The 23,787-nt window shown below is 42.7% G+C and overlaps 1 protein-coding gene across 22 annotated transcripts in view; it reads right to left on the bottom strand.

Annotated features, from left to right (window-relative positions):
• Window positions 1–2,579: 2,579 nt before the first annotated feature.
• The window catches only part of EPB41L2 (erythrocyte membrane protein band 4.1 like 2), a 206,461-nt gene continuing 185,253 nt past the window's right edge, over window positions 2,580–23,787 (bottom strand). For all 22 annotated transcript variants that reach the window (XM_025865473.2, XM_025865470.2, XM_025865461.2 and 19 more), the window contains 2 exons: window positions 19,908–20,017; window positions 2,580–3,842 (listed from right to left, as the gene is read on the bottom strand). In XM_025865473.2, coding sequence (XP_025721258.1) covers window positions 19,913–20,017 — 105 coding nt within the window. In that variant the 3' untranslated portion in view covers window positions 2,580–3,842; window positions 19,908–19,912. The remainder of the gene's footprint in view (window positions 3,843–19,907; window positions 20,018–23,787) is intronic.

Below are 23,787 nucleotides of genomic sequence, written 5' to 3' on the forward strand. Positions count from 1 at the left end.
GGAGGGTTATTACTGTGCTAGGAGCTCTGCTAGGCACTGTACACATTTTTTACCAGAATATCCCTGCACTGAGATGTAGAAGTACCCTCACTTTAAATGCTTTCATTAAAGTCACAGGGTTCAGTTACTCAGAGTGGGGGGATTCAAAGGTCCATCTGCAGGGTTCTGAGACCTTTGTATTCGAAGCAAAGTATCATTTTATACAACTGGGGCTGCTATAAATCTAAGCTAGCACCATAACTATACACAGGGTCGGTGTCCGACCCTGTGGCCAAGGGTCAGGAGCGCAGCACCTAGGATTTGCCAGCTGACCATGTTTTCTTCTGGAGCCGGTGCTACACCACAGCCGGATCCCAGCAAATACATGAATGGGTGCATGCAAGAATCCATCCAAGTCCAGGCTGGCTTCTGTGAAACTAATCAAGGTATATTCCCTCCTGTTACTGTCTCAGCAGTAACATTCAAGTGTCCCAGTTTCTTGTGCAAGCAGGGAAGACAGGTGGAAACTGACCAGAGCGCCATGCAAAGAAAAACGACGTATTCTTCTCTAACAATACATGGAGGAAGGGCTTTAAAAAAAAAAAAAAAATTATGGGGCTTAAGGTATTTTTTTAGCCTTTTATTTTTTAAAGATTTTATTTATTTGACAGAGTGACAGCCAGAGAGGGAACACAAGCAGGGGGAGTGGATGAGGAAGAAGCAGGCTTCCCGTGGAGCAGGGAGCCCAATGCGGGGCTCGATCCCAGGACCCTGGGATCATGACCTGAGCCGAAGGCAGACGCTTAACGACCGAGCCACCCAGGCGCCCTTTTTAGCCTTTTATCTAGGAATATTTTAACAGGATGATATAATAAACCCTCATTTACCATCACTTGGCTTTAGCAATTACCCACTAACGGCCAATCTTATTTCATCTGAACCACAACTCACTCCTCCCTGCCTATAATTGAATCTCAATTATGTTTTCAGATATCAAATAATTTTGTGCATAAATAAGGGAGAATACTTAATGAAGTCCATGTTGGGCAGTGGTTATGGCTACAGTCTGCTTCACTGCTGGAGTTCTGGTAATAGTCATTCCACGAACTGTGGGTCTATGCAATGAATAATGCAACGTACAATGTATCATAAAACAGAAGCTCATGACAGTGAAATACCAAACATCTACCAACTCTACATATTTTAAAAATAACCTTATTTTTTATCCAGCTGTGGCCTGTGGAAAACGCACTGCTATTTCCTGCATTCCACACAGGATTGCTTATAAGGCTTATGTATAATGTTACCTGTAAAACCCCATGCGACTAAAAGGAATTATTGCAAGGAATTATTGCTTATCACCCCGAAATTATATGGCTTTTAAGATAAACAATTATACCCAGACATCTCTCACCTCAGTGAACACTGTTGACCTATTTCTTATTCTATCATTTGGGGTTTTGAAAGCTCAGTTTACAGAACAAGCTAATACCCTGGGAAATATTTTCTAAGAACTTACAAAATATTCGGAACAGCAGCGTTGCTGCTCCAGCTACACATGGCATGACTTATCAGCACTGTTCCCAGCTGCCCTTTGGGTCCTAAGCCCCACAGATGCTCTAGGTGTCTCCAGGACCCCAAGACCTGTCTGTCTTGCTATCTCAGCTGAATGAAACTGAGCCCTACTCAAACACAGCATTTCCTATTCACTGGGAGCTGCCGAGGACACTTCCTATCACGGCAATTATCAAAGGATGGACGGATCTGGTTCTCAAAGAACTCTTAGTAAACCCAACCTCTGCTTTAAATATGAATGCTATCCATACAAGCTTTCGGATGAGAAATAGATTCACAGAACCACATTTGGCCCCCTAATGTCACTAAGGCTTGGCTTGCGGAGATCGGCTTCTCCAAAGAGGATAGGTTTCTGTAATAATTCTGCAGGAAGTGAGAAAGACCTCTCACAAGGTGAGAGATAATTCAGTGGGAACAGATCCCAAAGAAGACAGTCATGTAAATTGTATTTAACATGCTCACTTGAAAGGACTAGAGAAATTCTACATAACATTTTAAAACGGAATAGACACTGTTGGTCATTTGCTGCGTAATGTTTTCAATGTGTAGAAGAAAATGGAGCACTTAATCCGATGTGTCTTGGCAAAAGCTTCATAATGTACCACTGCAATTAGACACGGACGCGGCCTGTTGGCAGAACCCATTCTGCTTATTGTTAAGGCCCACCGGACAGTAGAGCAAAACATGAAGCAGAGGAGGGTTGGTGGGATGGTGGAACTAAAATATTTTCCGAAAACAAAACAAAAAATACACAAAGAAAACAAGTGGAATTTTCCGTTGGAGAATCTGTAAGGCGCCGGTGGGCTGTGTACGCAGGCTGGAGGAATCTGGCATTCTAAGCAATGGATTTCCAAACCTTCAATGCTGCCTTAGCCATTTCGCATTGGTGATGCAGGCAGCAGCAGCAAATTATAAAAGATTGGAATAACAGATTCTAAAAAATGCTGCATTTCACCACGTAGTAAGACTTTTGCCTGAAAATATCATTCGTTTTTTAAACCTTTATAAAAAAGAGAAGCAAGAAGTTTAGAGAATAAACACACTTTATTTTATAACAGTATTACAGAAAGCAAAATATCATTTAATACAACTTGAAGCTGCTATAAATCTAATCTGGCATCATAACTATACATAGGGTCAAAAGCAAAGGAAAACATGTTCAATACCGTTAATAGGTCCCTATCAGGTCTCTGGTGTCAGCTGTAAATGGTATCGCTTCCTTACAACCATCAAAAAAAAACCCCACCACAGCCCCTGCTCTTCTCCCCAGTGTCCTCAAACCTGTGTGAATCATCCAACTATCTGAAAGAGATATACCTGCTCAATAACAAAAGGTCAGTTTTACAAGTAGACAGGGAGGTTTAATACAAAGCAAGTGTTCTACACAAAGTGTTCAAATAATGGAAAGTCTTGAAATTTGGACATGTTAAGAAAGAAAGCACTAAGGTTTTAAGCTGCCTGAATTTTTAGTAGAAGGGAAGAAACAGTAGTTTCTCTTTTTCCTCCCTCCTGGTTCTGGAATGCTGCCGAAGAGCATGTGTCTGAGAAGCACTGGCACTGTGGCGTGACAGGGTCTCGAAACACAGTGCGTGGTCAGTGAGCTTCTTTGTAATTCTCCAGTCTGGAGCATCTCTGACTTTCAGTGAAAAGTCAGAGGACTGGAAAGTCAAAAAGGGTCCAATATAAAAAACAGCCCCGATGAAATTCTCAAACATTAGAAAATTTTCAGGATGTAAGAAATGCTTTTGATCTGTATTAATATTTTCTCATACAGTATATTTACTGCAATCTGAAAACTCTGTAAATATTTACTGTAAGGATTCAACGGGAAGGATCTGGAAGACAGGAAAGCCACGATCGGAAATTAGTCACAGAGTTTCCTTTCTGCACAACAGCACCTGTTCAAGTGAACAGCACCTTACCAGCGTGGGGCTGGCTTTGTTCACTATCATTTGATCAAAATGAGGGATAAAAAGCAGGTAGTTGTACACAAAGTAAACAGGAAACAAAAACAAAACTCCCTAATTTAAAAAAAAAAAAAAAAAGAAAGAGTCAAGAATATTTAGAAGTGGTTATAAAACAAAATAATGTATTAAAATGCAAGGGAACGGTATAGACCAGAGCTGTTAAGGTAAGGTTTGGTTGTTGGCATTTTAATTCTTCAGGCTTCTGGTCATTGTTACCAGTCGTAGTATAAATTTGCTGGAGTAGTGGTGTGGCATTAAGACTTGGAATGGTCAAAATTCTTCAGGTTCACAAAGTTGAGTGTTGTTTAAAAAATGGAATTTCTAGGAAGAAAAAAGAGAGAAAAGACTTAAATATTCCAAAGACAGAGGCTTGAAAAACCATGTTACGTAATGTGCCATCCAATTCCAAATCAAATAACCAACAGTTACAATTTGCCTCGCTCTACAGTAAATAGCATGTTGACCAGAAGACAAGCACGAAAGTCTATTCCACCCCCGGGGGCCTCCCGATATGTGGCGAACTGACAAGCGCACAGAAACTACTGGCAAATAAGAAGAGACACACACACACAAAGGGTTAATTATAAAACAGAGGTAACTCATTCATTAACAATCCAAAACAGAGAAACCAATGTAGGCTTTAGCATTCGATTCAAGGAAGGTGCAAAAACAAAGTCCCTTCTGACTTCTTTGAAATGAATGGAAAAGGGGCTGCAGGTGAGAAGAGACCGCCGCAAGGGGCCAGGAAGTGAGACGGCGGATGGCGTTCGTGGGCGTGTGCAGAGTGTGGCGGGCCGGCAGCACGAATGAGTGAGGAACAGGAGAGTGAGGAAATCGACATTCCTGGAGAGAGTAGGAGGGTGAGGAATGGAAGGTCGGGTACTCTTTCATACCAGACTGAGGAGTACAAACTCGAACGAACAGACGAAAAAGGGACTGAAGTCAGAAAGAGCATTCCGACAAAAGACCAGCTGTCAGTTCACTGCTACGATCCAGAAGCAGAGTGCAAGGGGCAGGAGACAGGTCAGAGAGCCCAGGGGGTGAGTCCACATAGCGCATGACAAGCCCAGGAGAGGGGGAGGCTGGCTTTGCGGGAGGCTTGACGTGGCCTGGTTTATGTTCTGAAAACATCACTGCGGCTTGAGTCTGATGAAGAGGCTAAGGGTGGGGAGCAGGGAGACAGGAAGGCCGGGTAGGACGGCCAGGTGGAGAAGACTCAGACTGGAGTGAAAGCAGGTGGAAGGGTGGGCGGAGAGGCGCCCTGTAGGGGAGCAGAGGGCGGGGGCGAGCACCAAAGTACCAGGGAGCACGACCAGGTTTGGAGTCTGGGACCAGAGGACAGGCGTAAAGCCCAGGTGAGGTCTTAGGACCAGGGACGCGGACTTGCAGGCTGGCGCCGAGGGCAAGTGAAACTCACAGGTGAGCTAGTCTTTGTAGGTATAAGGACGAATGAGAGATGTGAGCCCCGGGGAAGCCCACCATCGGAGGGAAGGAGCGGGGGGAGAGGACTAAAATGGGAGTGGACAGGGAGGCAGAGAAAAAAATAAGGATGGTGCATTATTCCCGGCAGAGAAAAGGGTTTTGAGAAGGTAATTTTTCACTTTTTAGTTGAAGTTTTGGCAAAGGGTAGGTGATTCCAGAGGATAATGGAGAGTGGTAATTAAGGTCCTTTCTAAGAGACACTGGCCCCAAAGTCAATCAGAATACACATTCTTTTGGTTAGATAAAATTAAGTCTTGTTTTCATAGAAAAACTCTCCACCGTTGAGATTTATCACAGGTATTATTTTAGCCTCTTCGTTATACAGGACAGACTGATTAATCAAATTCACTGTCTCCCACCTGTTGTCTGCTTTAGGCTATTTCATTACTCATTAGGACTTCTGCTTGATTCTAGAACTGGGAGGGGGGAATCAATGGAGAAAACACAAAGTCCTCTTTTTTTTTTTTAGGCTAGTAATTATGAACAGAAACTTGGGGGATGGTGATCGGGAATGGATCAAACTACCAATCAAACTGGATTTGGGAGTTGGCTGCGACCTCCCCCAGTCACGGGATCTACTCTTGCTCTTTGGGAGCTGGTTCTCTGTTCTCTTTACTCAGGGAACATGCATCATTTGTTGAACAGAGCTATCACTTCCGCCCAGCTTCTGTTATAGAAAAGGAACCTCTCATGCTACCAGTGCCTGGAAACCCTTTAGAGAAAGGATGAGGTTGAGGATCCTCCATTTCCTCTAGACTCCATGTCGTGTTATTTCACTGAATCTGCTTTCACCAAAAATAAAAATTTCAATTTAGAAAGGAAAGCTAAAATTAAACTTGTTTCCAAGTCATTAGCAGACAAGTAAACAGGAATTAGGAGTGTGTAGGAACTGAATGAGAGAGCTTGATTTCAAAGAGCTTCAACATTTATTGAAATATATGTGGAGAAAAGACAGTTACCCATGTAAACTCAAATGTCATTTACTTTCATTTATTCGCAATCAAACCACTAGAAAGAAAGAAACCAATTTCCTTTCCTGGTAATAAGTATTACAGATGACAATCTTAACACACCCTTAGAATTCCAAACAGTTTTCAGAGAGAAAGAAAATTACATTTCTTGTAATTTTAATGTTAAGTGCATTTCTCCCCCCCCATTCAAGTGCATTTTTTCCTCGTTCTTTAAGAAGCAGTAAATCAAGTGTAACTCTGAGCTAATTAGATATTCAGTATTTCAGAACATCCCAATTCCTCATGTTCTGGATGAATAAGGAATAATTTATTGTAGGAAGTTTATAATTGACACATCCACCTCTCTTCTGACTGCTTTCTGTACTAAAACACATACAGAAATATATTCCTGCAAGTAGTGAACATCTAAGCTTTTGAGCCGGGAAGGAGAAAAGATAAGAACGGAACCACCAATTCCACTGGTACGCAACCATCAGACATTTATATTTTTCCTGTTCTGGCATTTATCTGTGAGGAAAACAAAAACAACCCAAAACCTTCATATTTGGCTTTTTTTTTTTTTATAAAGGTTTTATTTGACAGAGAGAGACACAGAGACAGAGGGAACACAAGCAGGGGGAGTGGCAGAGGGAGAAGCAGGCTTCCCGCTGAACAGAGCGCCTGATGCGGGGCTCCATCCCAGGACCCTGGGATCATGACCTGAGCCGAAGGCAGACGCTTAATGACTGAGCCCCCCAGGTGCCCCATGGCTTTTTTTTTTTTTTTTAAACAGATTACATTTTGGGTCTAAATGATTTATCACCCATTCCAATCAAACTGAAGACTATGCACTGGTTCTTCATGTAAGACCTTCATGCAAGTTTTTTTTTTTTTTTTTTTTTAAAGCCTGAATTCTACCTCATATTCACTATAGTCTGGACATCTTATTTTGTCATTACAAACGGGCAGGCATTATTATTTACTACTGGCTTTTTCCTTTGGGCGACATCATAATGTTCACATAATGTTCACCTTGAGTTTGGATAAGATCACAGCTGTGAAGTACATGGATTATACGTTAGATATTAGAATTTTGGTCAAGTAGACAATAACAGAAACCCAAACCACTGTTTCCATGCTTCAGTCTCCCTGCCCTAAACTATACAATGTCAGTAAACATTTGTTAACTCCTATGGCTCCATTCCTTAGCCTCTGTCCCCCTCTTTTGGCCAATGTGGGAATAGGCCCGTGTGGTGGTATCGTCCAATGCCTGCTCTAACTCTAGATCTAAATTCCTCAAGGACGTGTGCCTGTGCCCTTGCCTACTTTGCCTTAAGTCCTCACAGAGGGTTCCAGAACACTCAAATTTATCTTAGTGTGCCCAAGGAGCAGCGGGCAATCAGTCACATTCAAGGACAGAGGTTCTATGACTTTGAAAAACACAGCTTCAGAGTTTCCAGAGACAGGGGCTTGTAGTGTGGGGCTCAAACTTTAGCGTGCTCTTCTCCAGAAACTGATTCAGTAAAATGCAAACGTGCACTCATAAAAAAGCATTTGACCCAAACCACTAGAAATACTGCCTGTAAGTGGGAAAGCACTTATCCAGAGGGATCTCAATAAAAATGCAAAAATGTGGTTTTTATCGAAAAGTAATTAAACTAATGCAAGAAACCGTAACATTTGTCCTTGGATTAAGTAAGATTCAATTACTGTAGGGCAGCAGTATAGCCAGAGATCTTGAAAATATGAATAAAATATTCATGTGAGAGAATCCAATCCAACTCTTTCCTAAATAAAAATGAGGTCCATGCACTCAACTGTTCAGTTTTAAATATAATAGTTGATGGTTATGGACGTCAGTTATTCCTAATGCTAAACTTTCTTCCTTGGGTCTCCAATTTGCATATTTGATTTTCATTTCTTAAATAATTTCCACTGTAAGATAGGAGTCCTAGAGCCAAAAATGCAAGTAGGATAAATCTCTATTTGGGGGGCGCCTGGGTAGCTCAGTCGGTTAAGTGTCTGCCTTCTGATCAGGTCATGATCCTGGGGTCCTGGGATCAAGCCCTACATCTGGCTTCCATGCTCAGTGGGGAGCCTGCTTCTCCCTCTGCCCCTCCCCCTGCTCATGCACGCACGCACGCACGCTCTCTCTCAAATATATAAAATCTTTAAAAATAATTTCGATTTGGTTAACCCAGGAAAGTCCATTCTTAGTGTTTGGAGCACCACTACAGTATAGATCCACCAGTTCTCAGTGAGTTCTGCCAACCCTGAGGGTCACTTAGACTCTTTTCAAGGGGTTGCAAAGTCAAAGGTATTAAAAAAAAAAAAAGGCGATTTCATAATCACACGAAGACGTTAACCGCCCTTTTCAGGGGGTGGACATTTTCACCAAGAGTGCGACAAGGGGGAGTACAAGCGTTGGCGTCTTGCCGTATGTCACGGCAGTGGCACCAAACTGTACCAGAAGTCACTGGACTCATTACCACCACACGCTCTCAGTGAAATAAGAAACAAAGAAGGCAAGCCAGCCTCACTTAAGGATGTCCTGGATGAAACACAGAAAATTACTGTCTTACATCTCAACCGCTGAGTTCGTGTCTTTTTAACATTCTGTGTAATGAAATGGAAAATGGGCACAGATTACTCCTGCTGCATACAGAAGTACAATGGCTGTCCAGAGGAAAAAAAAAAGAATGCTTGAATTGTGAATTGAAGCAGCTGCTTTTCACAAACACCTTTTTTATTTGAGAATTACTGACGGACAAACTGTTACTCTATTTGGCAGGAATTTCTTGAAAATGAGGTGAGCCTGTCATTTCAAGGAAAACAACTGACAATATACTTGTGGCCAGTGATAAAATTCAAGCTTTCAGGTGAAAACTGGAATTTTGGAAGATTGTATTCTGGCCACCATGAGCTTGATAGCTTCCCAATATTATTATTCTTATTTTTTTAAGATTTTGAGAGAATGCTCACGATGTGCGTGCAAGAGCGAGGTAGGGGAGGGGCAGAGGGAGAGAGGAGAGAGAGAATCCTCAAGCAGACTCCCCGCTGACCACAGAGACCAATGCAGGGCTCGATTCCATGACCCCAAGATCATGACCTGAGCCAAAATCAAGAGTCGGACGCTTAAATGAGCAACCCAGGCGCCCTAGTAGCTTCCCAATATTTATTTATTTATTTATTTATTTATTTTTTAAGATTTTATTTATTTATTAGAGAGAGAGAGAGAATGAGAGGTAGAGAGCAGGAGAGGGAAGAGGGTCAGAGGGAGAAGCAGACTTCCCGCCAAGCAGGGAGCCCAATGCGGGACTCGATCCCGGGACTCCAGGATCATGATCTGAGCCGAAGGCAGTCGCTTAACCGACTGAGCCGCCCAGGCGCCCTAGTAGCTTCCCAATATTTAAAGACTCTTCCTAGGAGCTCAGTGGCAACCAGTAATCTGCCTCAATCACTTTGCCTTTTCCAGGATTTCATATCATTGTAACCACACAGTACATGTAGCCTTTTCTGACAGGCTTCTTTCACTGATTATTTTGAACTATTTTAATAAATATTTTTAATTTGTTTTGTTTCATTTATAATATGGTAATTTTGATTTACACTATGGTAACTTTTGACATGTATAATTCACAGCAACAAAAGCTCTTTGGGCCCGTCAGTAAATTTTAGAGTGTAAAGTGTTCCTGAGATCAGGAAGCCTGGGAACTGCTTGTTGAGAATCTGCTATCCCTAACCTATCACCCTCCTTTCCTTCTCTCACAAAGATTTGTGCGTCTGCTGAACTCAGAGGGAAACACTAAATCTAGTGTTTTCTTCCTTTTTGGCCAAATGAAAGACAAACACCTGTTCAACAAATAGTCCAGGGAAATAATTTTTCTTCGCCTGGTTTGCCTGATGTTACGGTGCCCCTCTGGTCTCAAGAGGCTTTCATGTGGGCCCCTAGAGACTCCCATCTCACATTTAGGTCTGGACTAGGCTCCCCTGTCCCCTCCCCCATCTCAGTCTCCTCTGAGTGCCAACTACATTGTGCTCGATAACATACACACTAACACAACTTCCCTTCAAAGACAGAAGTTCAGTTCAGAGTTTGCTAGAATCACATCAATTTAGTTAAGTACTTTTGCTTTCAAGAGTCAGTTTGAGATGTTTTCCCCAAATTTCCATGTGTTAAAAAACAAAACTGTCTACCTTTCACACAACTGTAGTTCTTTCCCTTCCAGAGGAGGTGTGAGGAAGAACATCTTCCTTCCCTCCCCCTGTAATGGTAAAAGCTCTCTTTTAGCTTTTAAGCCAATTACACTCCCTTACCTTTGAGGAGAGGGTGAGCCGTCAGTGTCACCATCGGGCCAATTAACTGGGTTTTCTTTAAAGCTAATAGTAATTTTTCTATTAGAATCTTTATACTTGGCACATTTAAGTCCCTTTACTTAAAGAATTACTACCACACAGCAATTGCAGACTATCCTGTCAAACGAAAACATCAATTTTACCTCATTTTTAAATATGATTATTTTGTATTATGGTTTTACTTGTTCACTTAGCTTTATATCATAGCTGCAACTTCAAAGACATTTTGTACAAAATTAATTTTTCTAAAATGAGTTGTGTTTCAACTACATTGGTGGGAGTTGTTATTTCAAAGATTCCTGTCATGAAGCCTTCTGCAAAGCAGTGTGTGGTGTGGATGCGGGCTGACTATGGGTCAATCCGGCTCCGCCACTCACCCACTGTGTGACTCGGGTGAGAGACTTGCCCTCTCTAGGCCCCTGTGTCCTCATCTACACCTTGGGTGACGGTAAGAACTAACTGAAATTATAAATGGCAAAGTTCTCAAAACTGGGCACAGAGTAGGCATTCAGTGAGTGTTAGATAATATTTTTATAGATTTTCACTTACAATATTTCAAATTTTGCTCAGTTTGCTTCCAAATTAAGTTCAGTTCTACTCTTAAAAGATACAGGTGTCGGTTTCCCCATTAAAAATTGCCCGAACCAGTATAATGGTTTCCTTACAGGTACTTCATCTAATCTAGCACGCTTTCAATCAATCCTACCGTCTACTGATGAATTAATCTTCCTGAAGGCCACTGCTGAAAAGGCCCTTCCCCTACTCAAAGACCCTACATAGATGACCTACAGAGCAAAGTCTAAACTAAGGTACTGACATGGAACGTCATACCCTCATCAATATGCCTTTGACAAGTCCTTCCAGCTCGGCTGGGAACTCAACACACAGCTACATGTGGGAGCTGCTCTTCCTGATAACCATCCCGTCGCTTCTCCACATGCTCTTTCCTCTCTGCTCACCTCTGTATGTGCAAATCCTGTCCGCCGCCCCCCACCCCAACCTTTCTGGGGAAGTCTCAGATCTGCCAATCAGAAACTTTCTTCTGTCAACTTCCATAGCCCTTTACCAAGGGTTCTCCTAAAACACTACTTTTTACTCTATATGTTATTTGCATTCATGTTCTTACGGGCTTACCTCTTTCTCACAATCATCAAAGTGCTTCAAATGTGGTATTTTCACAACAGTATACATTGATGGATCTATGAATGAATGTAATAGGGACTGAGGTGCAAAGGCAAGAACTATGAACAGGGGCTTGGGAGGGGAAAAAACAAAATTGGACTTCATTTCTAGGAAGAAAGCACTACTGCCTGTCTTTTCCATTACGTTCACCTGCTGATTTAAGTGGAAAGTTTGTGGTTTCATTTTTCTGTTCTTTTGTTAAATAACTACATCTATAATATCCTGGAAGGACTCTGCCTTCTTTTTAAAAATGGCTTTCCCAAATCTCTGAAAGCTCTGACAAAGATTTCTATGTGTAGTTAATATTTGGCCTTAAAGCTAGCATAAGGTCTTCTGGTTCATTCTGCTAGGTTTAAATCTTGTGGGAACTTGATATGAAAGCATTTTACAAAATCTTAAAGCTTCTTTTTAGTAACAAATGGACTAGAATAAGGTTACATTCAGTATACTGTATTCTGGCTAATAAACTTGTATCAATCTTAGGTTCATAAGACAGAGAGATGAAGAAAACATTTCTCTGTAGCATCAAATAAAAGTTATGCTTAAAAAAACAGCATCAAAACCGTTATCTTTTAGGAAAAAAAAAAAACCTTGAAACCATATATGAACTCACTAAATATTTGTCTTGTGTTTTCCTTCAATAGGAAGCTTAGTGGGAATCAAAAGAATTCATCTCTAGACCCAACTCTCTAGCTTATTATTAGTCTATACTTTTATTCTAATGTCTTCAAATCCAGTATGAATAACATACTTATAGCACACCTCAATTTGGGAAGAGCCACATTTCAAATAGCCAAAGGTGAGGACTGGTATTATACTGGGCAAGTTTAGACACATACTTGCTCTAAGGCTAACAAAATTATTTTGATGCATGAGAGTTAAATAAACATAGGGCCAACATGTCCTCAAATGTAATCCTCCTGGGGTCAGGAATATCTTAAACACACACACACTACTTGGTTACCATAGCAAAATTCCTTCCTAATGCCACCCACAAATTTACATGTTTAGAAAATAGTTATCTGGGATGACCAACATTTGAGGTTCTTCAGACAGATGAAACTATCCTTAGCTCTGCACATGGATGGCATTTATGAGTCCTGAGTATAAGTGACTGATGCAAATTACTTTATTCTCTAGGATTCTACTTCCTCATTAAAAAGGGTTGGGAGGAAAGAAGAGGCTCTAATTTTAAACTGTTTATAATAAAATATTCTTTTCATTTTCATACTCCTCAATATGCCCTCATCTAGGGTATAATAAAGTCATGATCACCATGCCCACCCCCTCAGGGGCCAGGAACAAATGCTCTTTCCTCACCAGACAGGCAAAGATTTTTTAAATGTTTTACAATCTTTGGTGTCAGCAAAGGTGTGGGGCCACAGGGATGCTCATAAACTGCAAGTAGGAGTCTAACTTGTTCAAACCTTTCAGGAGGAAATATTTGCCCTAGAAAACGATGAATTTGGTGCCCCCCAAATGTACACATGAATATGATCTTTGCAGCTGCGTGTTGAATTGTGAGAACTGAGGAATAACCTAAATGCCCGTTAACAGGTGTCACGTAAATCCTCACGTGTCTGTTCGATGGCTGATGAAAAATGAGGAGATACTGCCAAGGAAGATTATCTCCAACATACTGTTAGGGGGATAAGAAGACAGGCTATAGAACAGAATCAACAGTACTAGCCCACATCTACAGAGGCAGGAGAGAGAGAGTGTGTGTGTGTGTGTGTGTGTGTGTGTGTGTGTGTGTGTTCACTCACATACACACTGTGAAAAGGGAGTATCTATCTCTAGGAGCAGAGGAGTTATGGATCATTTACATTTTCTGCTCTCCCTTTTTAAAAACTATAATCGCCTCTGTTATTACCAGAAAAAAAAAAACCAATAACAATAGTTCCATTTGCAAAAACAACAGTCAATAATAATTTTGTCCGAGAGCAGACCCTGGGGAATTAGTGACTCTCGTGCTAACGAATGCACAACAGCAGTGGCGTCCAGTGCCTCTTTTGTTGGGTAGTTCAAATATATTGGAACTGACTCACTGATAGCACCTGCCAGATTTATAAACGTGAAGCAGAACATTCCACAGCATTCCAAAGTGAAAACTGGCTGTGTCTGAAAGCCACTGAATCCGAAATGGCTTTTCATGTCTGTGTATAAATCTGCATTTTAGGTTTGATTAATCTACACTGAAAACTAATGCTAATTTTAGGTACGAGACTAGTATAACTAGGCAAATTGAATAAAATTAAAATGAAACACATGTGCTATGCCTGAAAAACTCCTGGCTCCTGAACTGGAAATGGTCATCTGGAAGTCAATAGGCTTGGGCTTCTCCTTCAAAGACAAAGTGATGCTCATCAGGGCCCACACGTAAACAAGCAGCTCGTGATGAGTGAGAACTCAGTTCAGCCAACGTGGCTCTTTTCTACTTCAAGTCAGTTAGATAGCAAATGTTAATTTCCTGATTGGCTCTTGAGTTCATCTTGAAACTCTGAGTATCACCCTGACTCGGAAATGTTAGCTTGAAGACAATATTATCTTATTTAGAAATTGGTGTTCATGGATGTGCAATAACACAGAAAGCTTCTTGAAAGCACTCTCCATGTAAAATCCCCATTTCCTCAACCTGTGACAGGGCTCCATCCTACCACCTGGCTGACGCAGCTTTGACCAAGACCCAGGCTGATTCTATACCAACAATTCCAGAGGTCATGTTCACTTGATTTAATATTCAATACTTAATTACTCTCTCCTTCTTGGAGTTCTCGTCTTTTGCAACTTTTGTGACATCCTTTCCTCCCCGTTTTCTTCCTACTTTCCCATTCCCCCTCCTGCATCTCCTCTGACCTGGCCCAGGGTAACATCACTCAAACCAAAGGCTTCCTCACGAGAAGACACATTCAGATTACCTTCAAACCTCTACCTTTGGCCCCTGAGCCTGTTGTGACTTCTCTCAAAGCTCTTGGCTACCTCCTGGACCTCTCCATGTAGACATTTCACATGCATCTCAACTCAGAATCTCCGGGGAAGGATATTCCAATGTTTCTTCTATTCTTAGGAGCAAAAAGGGTTCCTACAGCTGACTTGATATGCTACAAAAAGCTCTTACAACGTGCCTTGGAAACAAACTCCTCTATAAATTCTACTATCATCCTCAGGTCACAGATGGCAGAACCGAAGAACAGAAACGTGGAAGAACTTGCACAGGTCACATACCTATGAAATAGATTTGAATCCAGCAGATCTGTGATGCCGCATTTCCTCTTAACACTCAGACTATCTGGTAAATTTCCAAATAACCATGCCGTGTGCGTGTGTGTAAGACAGGGCCTTACAGATTCACTTCCAAGCTTCCCCCATAATGCCTATGGCAGGTACGCTCTCCTGTGGTACCAAGAACAAAAAATACACCTCTGCTTCAAGACAGCTGAGCTGGGAAGACTGGCCATATTGTGCGTGGCTTGTGGAAAAATAACACCTGTATCCCAAGACTGAAATTACAGGTACCACCATCAACTCATTTGCTCATGCCAGAAGCCTGGGATTCTCCCCTGCTCTGCCATCTTCCCAAGTCACTAACTTCCATATCCCGAAGCAAACAGTCACCGGAGTCACAAACCTCTACCCCCTTATCATCTCTCAAATACATGAGGCATACACTCCCCTTCACTTTTCCAAATAGAGCTTAACCGCTTTAGCCTGGCTTGTGACACTCTTTATGGTCAGGCCTCTGTCTCTCTGGCCCCCTCACTTCCCGTCGCTCTCCCCATGCACGTGTCCTGCAGCCTGGCCACGCCTGATTCTGCTCCATTCTCGGAGTGTGAGGTTCACAGTACCAGCTCTTGCCTGGAATAACCCCCTTCCGTGCCTTTCTTCCCTGAGCTATTCCTACTCCCCTGGGAGCTCAAGTGAGAAGCCATCTGACACCCCATCCTAACGTAGAGATCTTGCCCTTTGGCTCCTACCAAACGCAGCCCAGAACACTTCCTCAAACCAGAGACTCTATTCTGCTGCCGTGATTTAGTGTGAGTGCAGACCTTGTTTGAGCTGAACCTTCACGGTACACAGAGGACACGCAATGGGCATTCTGCATATATTGGTGTAATAAGCAACAACAACAAGAGTAAAACGAGTGAGCGGATGAGAGAGGCTGCTCCTCCATCATTCCCTCCTTTGGCTGCTCACTGCTTTCGGCTGAAAAGGTGTCATTTGCTTTTTTTTTTTTTTTTAATTTGATTTCATATGGATTTTTTTTTTTAGATTTTATTTATTTATTCATGAGAGACAGAGAGAGAGAGGGAGAGGGAGAGGGAGAGGGAGAGGGGCAGAGGGAGAAGCAGGCTCCCAAGGAGCAGGGAGCCCGATGCGGGACCCGATCCCAAGAGCCTGGGATCATGACCTGAGCCGAAGGCAGACGCTTAACCATCTGAGCCACCCAGGCGCCCTGCTTTTTATCCTACACATCAGTGACGACTCCAGGAGTCACAGGGACTTGTCTGAAGTCTGGCTTCAGAGAGGGGACGGTGCCAACTGAAGCCAAGTCGCCAGCTCCCCGTCCTGGGGCTCGTCCTCCTTTCTGAGGCCGCCCAGACCAAACCAGCAGGCAGGACTCTTCTTCCTCGTGGGGACTATTAGGGGGACACCATTCCAGCGGCGAAAAGGCCGCTAACATGGGCTCGTAAACATGCATTTAGGATGAACCGGGGAGGGAGGAGTCCTTCACAGAACACAGGGAAAAAAAAAAAAATCAGTTACAAAGATTTAGTCAAGGACTCCTCTGAAGCGTGTTTCCTTCTTCACGGAGTCTGTGTGCGGCTCCTCTCGGCCTCGCAGCGGCCAGCACCCAGCGGAGCACGGAGGCCTTGGGAGGCTCGGCCCTCTGCATGCTCTTCTGGCACCATCTTCCCGCGTGCTCCCCTCGCCCTACTCTCAATGCTTCATCAGAAGCTCAGAGCTCCTCCAAAGGAAGAGGTCAGGTCAGATCAGGACGAGAGCTTCTCATGTCCGAGAAAGGGAGACGGGGCAGACACCTCACCAAGAGTTATTTATTCTTCTTTTTCTGGCGTTCAGCGACTGGCCTGCTCTTTGCCTCGGCCCACCTGCTGCCTCTGTGGGACCCTGGCGGGGCAGCCAGTGGGGAGCTGAAGGGGTACACGCGCACTCGTCCTCCCAGCCCTGACAGGCACCGGCGAGGGAACGTCTTCCAGAACAAGCTGAGCCAGCAGGAGGTGGGGGTGCTGCAATGACTGGAGATGCCGAGGTGACTCCTATTCGTCCTTCAGATCTCAACTCAAACTCGGTGTCTCAAGGGAAAGCTTAAATTTACAGCAGCGTACGTCTATTTGGTTCTCTCCTATCCCATTATTTCCTTCAGAGCAATTATCACATTTGCAATTACATTTTGTTTCTTAATACTTATACCTCCCCTCCCAGCGCGGATCCTTTCCCGAGAAAGGGGACTCTGTTCGGTTTACCAGTTTGACCATTTGAATCCTCAGCGCCTCGCTCTACCCTAGCACACTTTGGCTCTCATATTTTTTGAATGGATGAACGAATCTTTCCAAATTTATCTAGTTTGCTCACCCTACATGTGAATTTACATTTTAACTGCCTAAATCTGTTTAACAAGGCTGCCTATAAAAGGTGTCCTTTGAGACAGGCAAACTTCAAAGGCAATGCACGTGTGTGTACATGCATGCCCACTGCAAAGATGAGTATAGGTGCTGGGGATAACGGATATAACTAATTCACTTTAAAACCTAATAAAATGCCACAAATGAAAGTGGGGTATTGGTAATGCTCACACTGGTCACTAATTTTTGTCTTATGTTCCTGATTAAGTAACATAATTCAGGAGAAATACCCAATATTTTTGTATTTGTGTAACACTAAATCTTCTCATTCATTATGTATGTATTATTATATTCTTATAATAAAGCCTACGAATTAGGAAAGGTAGATTGTACCAGTCCTGCTGACTTGCCCAATGTCACATAGTTTGAGATCTAGCAAGATTAAAATAGAGCCCTTGATATTCTGATGGATAGCCAAGAAAGTGCTCAGCCTTGCACATAACAGCACATTTATTCAGTTAAATGGATATTCTGCTTATGCTCAAGCTTTAGATGATTTCTGCTTGTAGGCCTTTTGTACACCCTGTGTTGAAAACAGCGTCTAACATATAAAGAGTAAGGTTGCTAGACATGAGGTGAGTACTGATAAGCCAGTTGTATCTTCCTATACCAGCCACAGCTAGAAAAGACTTGTAAGACCTCTTCTGGGTAAAAAATTACACAACTTTATTGGAAGACATTAAAAAACACCTCTATAAATGGAGAGAGATATTTTATGTTTGTGGGAAAGAATACTTAATATCATAAATATGTAATTCTTACCATTCAAGCTACAAACTAGATGCAGTTCCAATTAAAATACCACAGGGTTATCTTAGAACCCAACAATCTGATTCTGAAATTTATATGGAACAGAAAGAGCCCAGAATAGACAAGATACTCCTGAAGAAAAACACACAGTTGGGGAGACACCTCCTACCAGTTACCAAGACTCATTTTAAAGCTATAGTAGTTTAGACAGTCTGGCATTAGATCAGGGACAGACACATGGACTAATGGAAACCAAAGTGCCCAGAAACGCCCCCCACACATAGAAGAAACTGGATATAGGACCTGCAGATCAGAGGGGAGAGGATGGGTTCTTCAACCACTGGCTACTTTTCAAGGAAACAAAAGTAAAGATCAGTGATTTTTTTCACCACACAGAAAAACCAATTTCTTATGGATAAAGAATTGATCTATGAAAAGCAACATTCAAATACCTGGATCAATAGTATCCCTAACACCTTAGGGTATGGGAAGAGCATAAGCCATAAAGGAAAGCATGATAAGTAAACTACATTAGCTTCCATTAATAACTACATTCAATATACCAACAACTATATTGACCTATATCGAGAACAAAAGACAAACCACAAACCTGAAGATATTTGCAGCACATAAAAATTAACAAAGGACTAGTATGCAGAATCTATCAAGATCAGTAAGAACAAGAAAATCAGATGTAATTTCATATCAATCAGCTGGGCATAAATTAAAAAGTCAGAGGGGAGACGGTGCAATGGTGGGAGTCCTCACTTCCTGTGATGGAAAAGCCCTGGGCCTTATCACAAGCTGGAAGATGTGTATTCTGTGACCAGCCATGCCTGTGGGCGATTAACCAATCAGTGTACAGATGATTTTAAAAACAAAACAAAAACAAAACAAAAAAAACAAAAAAAAATCTTGGTATATGTGCTATGCAATAAAACCTACCTTTTAAATACATACATAATTCTGAACATTTCTCATTCCACTAAGAATTCTTTAGCACAACTTTTAATGGCTATATTTTAGTGATCCCAGGGAAGCAGCATTAAGGCAAAACCAATCCCTACTGTGGGCCATTTAGATTTTTATACATACTAGCAAAAAACTTGAAACAATGTGAGAAATACTCTTGTAGGAATTCTTTGTATACATCTCTGATTATTTAAAATAAATTCTTAAAGTGGTTTAAATGTTAGGCACACTTAATGTGGGTTTTGCCAAACTGTCCTCCAGGAAATGTTACTAGTTTATAAAGCAGCAGAGGAGTATCATTTTCCCTCCCACAAGCTACCCAACGCTAGCTAAAAACAAACTTTGCCAGATTTATAAGTAAAAACTTACACACTGAATTTTTAACTTGTATTGATTTAAGCAATGAGGCTGAACATTTTTTATTGTTCACCTAGCTTCTCTGTGGTTTACTGGATTAATCCTTTGCTCATTTCTCTACTTAAGTGCTTGAATTTTTTGATGAGACAGAAGAGTTAGTGACAGATTCACGATATTGACTCCTTCTCTGCCAGGTATATTGAACTTTGTCATTTTATCCTTTATTTTAAGTTTTAAATTTTTATATAGCCAAAGCAATCTTTTCCTTTATGGTTCATTCTCTGATACACAATTCTTCATGTATATTTTAAGGGAATCAACTCCTCTCCCCTTTGTGCCCCCTACAACAAAAATGCCTCATCTAAATGAAGGCAATGGCACCTTCCTCAAAGGGTCACTGTAAACATTAAGAGAGCTTACACTGATGTACTTGTTCATAGTAAAACAACACAAATGTCAATTATTAGCAGTTCTCAATACATGGCGGTTATTAACATCACATGCCCATCGGTCAAGAGAGTTCATAATTTTATGCAGGGAACGTGAGCAGCGGTGCTTGGGATAATGAAGTCCGAAGACTCAAGTGGACCATAAGAGACAGACACTGTGATGGAGAAGTACATTTCACGTCCGCCGGCAGGGTGAGGAGCTCGAACTGCCAGGACAGAGGCCCCGGACGATACGGATTCTCTTACCTTACTTAGTCTTCCCCTTCCTCCAACTCTGTTTCTTTGTGCACCACCACTCTGGTGACCGACATGTCCGGGTGCTGCTCTCGGGCTTCCCGGATGGCCTGGGCCAGCGCCTGCCAAGGTCAGGAGAGCGCGCCATGAGCGGGGGAACAGGCTGCTTCTCGGGATGGCAAAACACACGTATGCTGCTCAACTGGGATTCCATCTCCAGCAAAGATGGTTTTATTGCTTTGAGGAAGCAGGGATTTGAAATGGGCTCACAGTTCATTTTAGAGAACGTTTATTTCCCCCAATTCCCATTTTCCAGTCTTTTCAAATAATGGTGCATGCAGAAGAAATGCGCAGACTCTGAACCCCAGCCTTGTACCCGTTGTGAAACTTGGAGGAAACAGATCTTCTCTGACCTTCGTATTCTCACCTGTAACCCGAGACTAATGCTAAGGCTGTGAGGATCATTTTAAGGTTCGCTGTACAGCCTGGAGGGAGGATGTAAAGCATCCAGCCCAGCGCCTGTCCTATACACTCACGGGGCACTTGCTGTCACCCACGGCCTCAAACACCCAGACGCAGGAGCAGGCCTTGCTCATCCCGATCCCCGTGGGCTCTCACTAACTGACCGAGGTAAAATGTTGGCTGAACTGTTATGTTGCAGGAGAAAGATCTCCAAACTTCGAGGGCACAGAACAATAAGAACAGCCGCAGCAATGGTGACATACGATCAGCAAAGGGAAAGAAGAGAGACGACTCTTGAGCAAGTGCAGGTCTGTATTTTACAGGCAAAAGCCACTGGAGGTGCAAAGGTCAACAGGCAGTGCTCAAGGCCAAGCTGCCGCTAGGCTGTGGGCAGGAGCAGGACTCAGGGTGCCCTCCGCTGCCGCATAGGCTCTTCCCAGACCGGGCGATGAGGAGGCTGGCAAAGTTTCTACGTACAAGTGTTGTGACAAAGTGGAAAGAGCCTATTTTTCTGAGGGGAAACAAGTTTAAAGATGTCTTGAGGAGAAAGTAAAACACCATGGAACATCACGCAAAGTCTAGGAAAGATGTCTAAGACAAAAAGGAAAGTTTTCGAGGAAACCACGCCTTTGAAAGCAGCAGCACAGGTTTCCCTGTGCCTCCGCCATCTGCGGGAGGGGACAACTGCACTTCTGTCCACTGAGAGGTTACTGAACAAAACCCGGGGCCCGAGTCCGCACACGCACAAAGGTAAAACTACAGAAAAAGAGGTTTTACACCCAAAATTTTTACACAGAAGCTTGGAACACACTTGAGGGTGCTTACATTTCCACTAGGGAACAAACTCTGGTGATCCACCAGCGTCAGGACCAGAGGGAACTCAAGCAGGGGACTCTCGCATTCGAGCAGCACAACCGTGGTGGGAGCAGGCGGGCTGGAGGGTGAGAGCGGGGTACGGAGAAGGGCGGCGTCTGATCCCGGAGGGTGTCGGAAAGTGTTTCCAGGTGTGTTTGGTGGGTGCGGATGGGAGCCAGCCTGTAGCAGAGTGGCTTCACATCTGCGTGTGTCCAGAGGGAAGTGAGAGATCGGAACGGTCAAAACGGACTACTCCACTTCGGTTCCGGGAATCCAGTTTGGGAAAGGGACAGCTCCAATAGGAGCCAAGTGTAGCTACAGACGCCTTGTCAGATACTTTTTAATTCACGTTCATTACAAAGATCTGCCTACATTAAACCAGTACAAATGTTAAAGGGGAAATACAAATGATGCCTAAGGGAAGGGAACACATGTGAAACATGTTTTCATTAGCAGAAAAGTAGGGAAAACCAAAAACTGCTTAATCGTCTTCAAACACATTTGAAATCCGTGTACCATTAGTTCCATTCGTTCTGTAATATCAGTACATGAAATTAAATACTGCAAAACGTTAATTTACGATGGCAAGAGTAAAGACTTGAGAAAACTATCACATCCTCCTGCCAAATTGAGAAGTTATTTTACTAGAAAGAAACAGACACTGAGGAGTAACCGCAGCGTCCTACGTAGCTGGTGCGGAGCTGGGATGTACACAGGGTGAACTGCCTGCAAAGCAAGGGTCTCTAAATGCACGATTCCTTTTTTCCAGTCTTGCTCAGAGGAAGGGTTTGTTTTTTTTTTTTTTTAAGATTTTATTTATTTATTTGACAGAGAGAGACATGGCAAGAGCAGGAACACAAGCAGGGGGAGTGGGAGAGGGAGAAGCAGGCTTCCCGCTGAGCAGGGAGCCCGATGTGGGACTCAATCCCAGCATCCTGGGATCATGACCTGAGCCGAAGGCAGAGGCTTAACGACTGAGCCATCCAGGCACCCTCAGAGGAAGGGTTTCTTTCCACTATTAAAATTCTTTTAATATAGGGCAAGGAACTGAAAAGGGGGTCAATGATATTCAAGTCACTACGCAATCGGCTTCTGTTTTTGGCAGGGAAGTGATTTCCTTCTAATTTTAAATACATTCACGGTCTCATTACAGGTAGTAAGGAGAGGGGGAGCTTCCTGAGCTTCCAGTACAAGCATACCAGAGGCCACAATTAAACATACTCAAAAAAGTTGATGCATCTCATACTTAAACATGAAAAAGTTATGAAAACATCAAATATCTCTTCTCTCATTTGGGTATCTGCCCTCGGTTTTAAAGCAGGTTGAAGCACCACATCGCACAAACAAGGCCCTGTCCCTGCAGTCACAGGTAAAGCTGCGGGTTTTTTTTTCTAATTTAAGAGTGAGGAATGTGTTATTTTGTTACTTACATTTCAAAGTGTGTTTTCATTATTTGCTATTCAGAGGCAGTACTGTTACAATAGGCCCAAAGACAAGAATATGCACATAAAACCTGAGAATAATCCTCGGAAGGAAAACATGGCATCAGAAAGCCAGAAAGTGCAAAGGTTCAGTGGAGGCTGGGAGAAGACCCCGATTTTCACTTTCCATCATGCCAAAGAATGTGGGCTCCCGCCTCTCACACCATAGGAATTCAATAAATGCTGGCTGAGCTAGAGTTCCCAGTGGGGAAAAGAAGAACAGAGTTTGCTCCAACTTAGGTCAGAGGAGCTCAAAACTGTCCCAGCAGAGAAGAAATCCTCTCTACGGGGAGCTGGAGGCTTCGTTTCCACGGGGTCATTCATTTTCCCATGGCAAACAGACAAAGGTACTGGTCAACTACTAGGAATCTCTACTACAAAGTCAAAATTCAGAGTCAGGGCAACCCTTTAACCTCTGATAGCTCTCAAGGAACGAAAAAAATACATCAGGAAAGACATAAGGAAAATCACATTATAGGGGTTTACAAAATGTTGTTTTCTTTTTAGGCAGAGAAGAAAAACTATTTCTCTTTGGTCACACGGAGTGAGCTTTTAAATGAGAAGTTCTGTTCTCTAAAATTCTCTTTCCTGAGTTCGATGTTGTGTTGAAAGCTGGGTAACTCTCATCTGTTCTGACTCCCCAGCCGAGATGGTCAATTGAGTATTTCCTTTCCTTCAAGTTGTTATAAAAGAAAATAGCTTGGTTTCCTTTAAAGCGGAGTTAAAAATCACTCAGAAAATGACAAAACAAAAAATTCACATCACTTGGGACTGTAGCCTAAAATGAAAGCTACCCTCGGGGTACGTAGGTGGCTCAGTTAAGGGTCTGCCTTTGGCTCAGGTCATGATCCCAAGGTCCTGGGAATGAGCCCTGCATCAAGCTCCCTGCTTCTCCCTCTTCCTCTGCCCCTCCTCCTGCTTGTGAGCACATGTGCTCACTCACTCTCTCAAATAAATAATCTTTAAAAAAAATTAAATTAAATTAAAGCTACCCTCAGTCACCAGATGAGTTCCACTCATCACCTGGTTGTTAGTCATGCAGCCGTCTCAAGTTCACATTAAAATGGAAGCACAATTCTTTTATTTTTTTTTAA

This window comes from Callorhinus ursinus, unplaced genomic scaffold (genome assembly GCF_003265705.2).
Source record: "Callorhinus ursinus isolate GAN/ISIS: 27379988/994484 unplaced genomic scaffold, GSC_fseal_2.0 scaffold6, whole genome shotgun sequence".
NCBI classification, from domain to species: domain Eukaryota; kingdom Metazoa; phylum Chordata; class Mammalia; order Carnivora; family Otariidae; genus Callorhinus; species Callorhinus ursinus.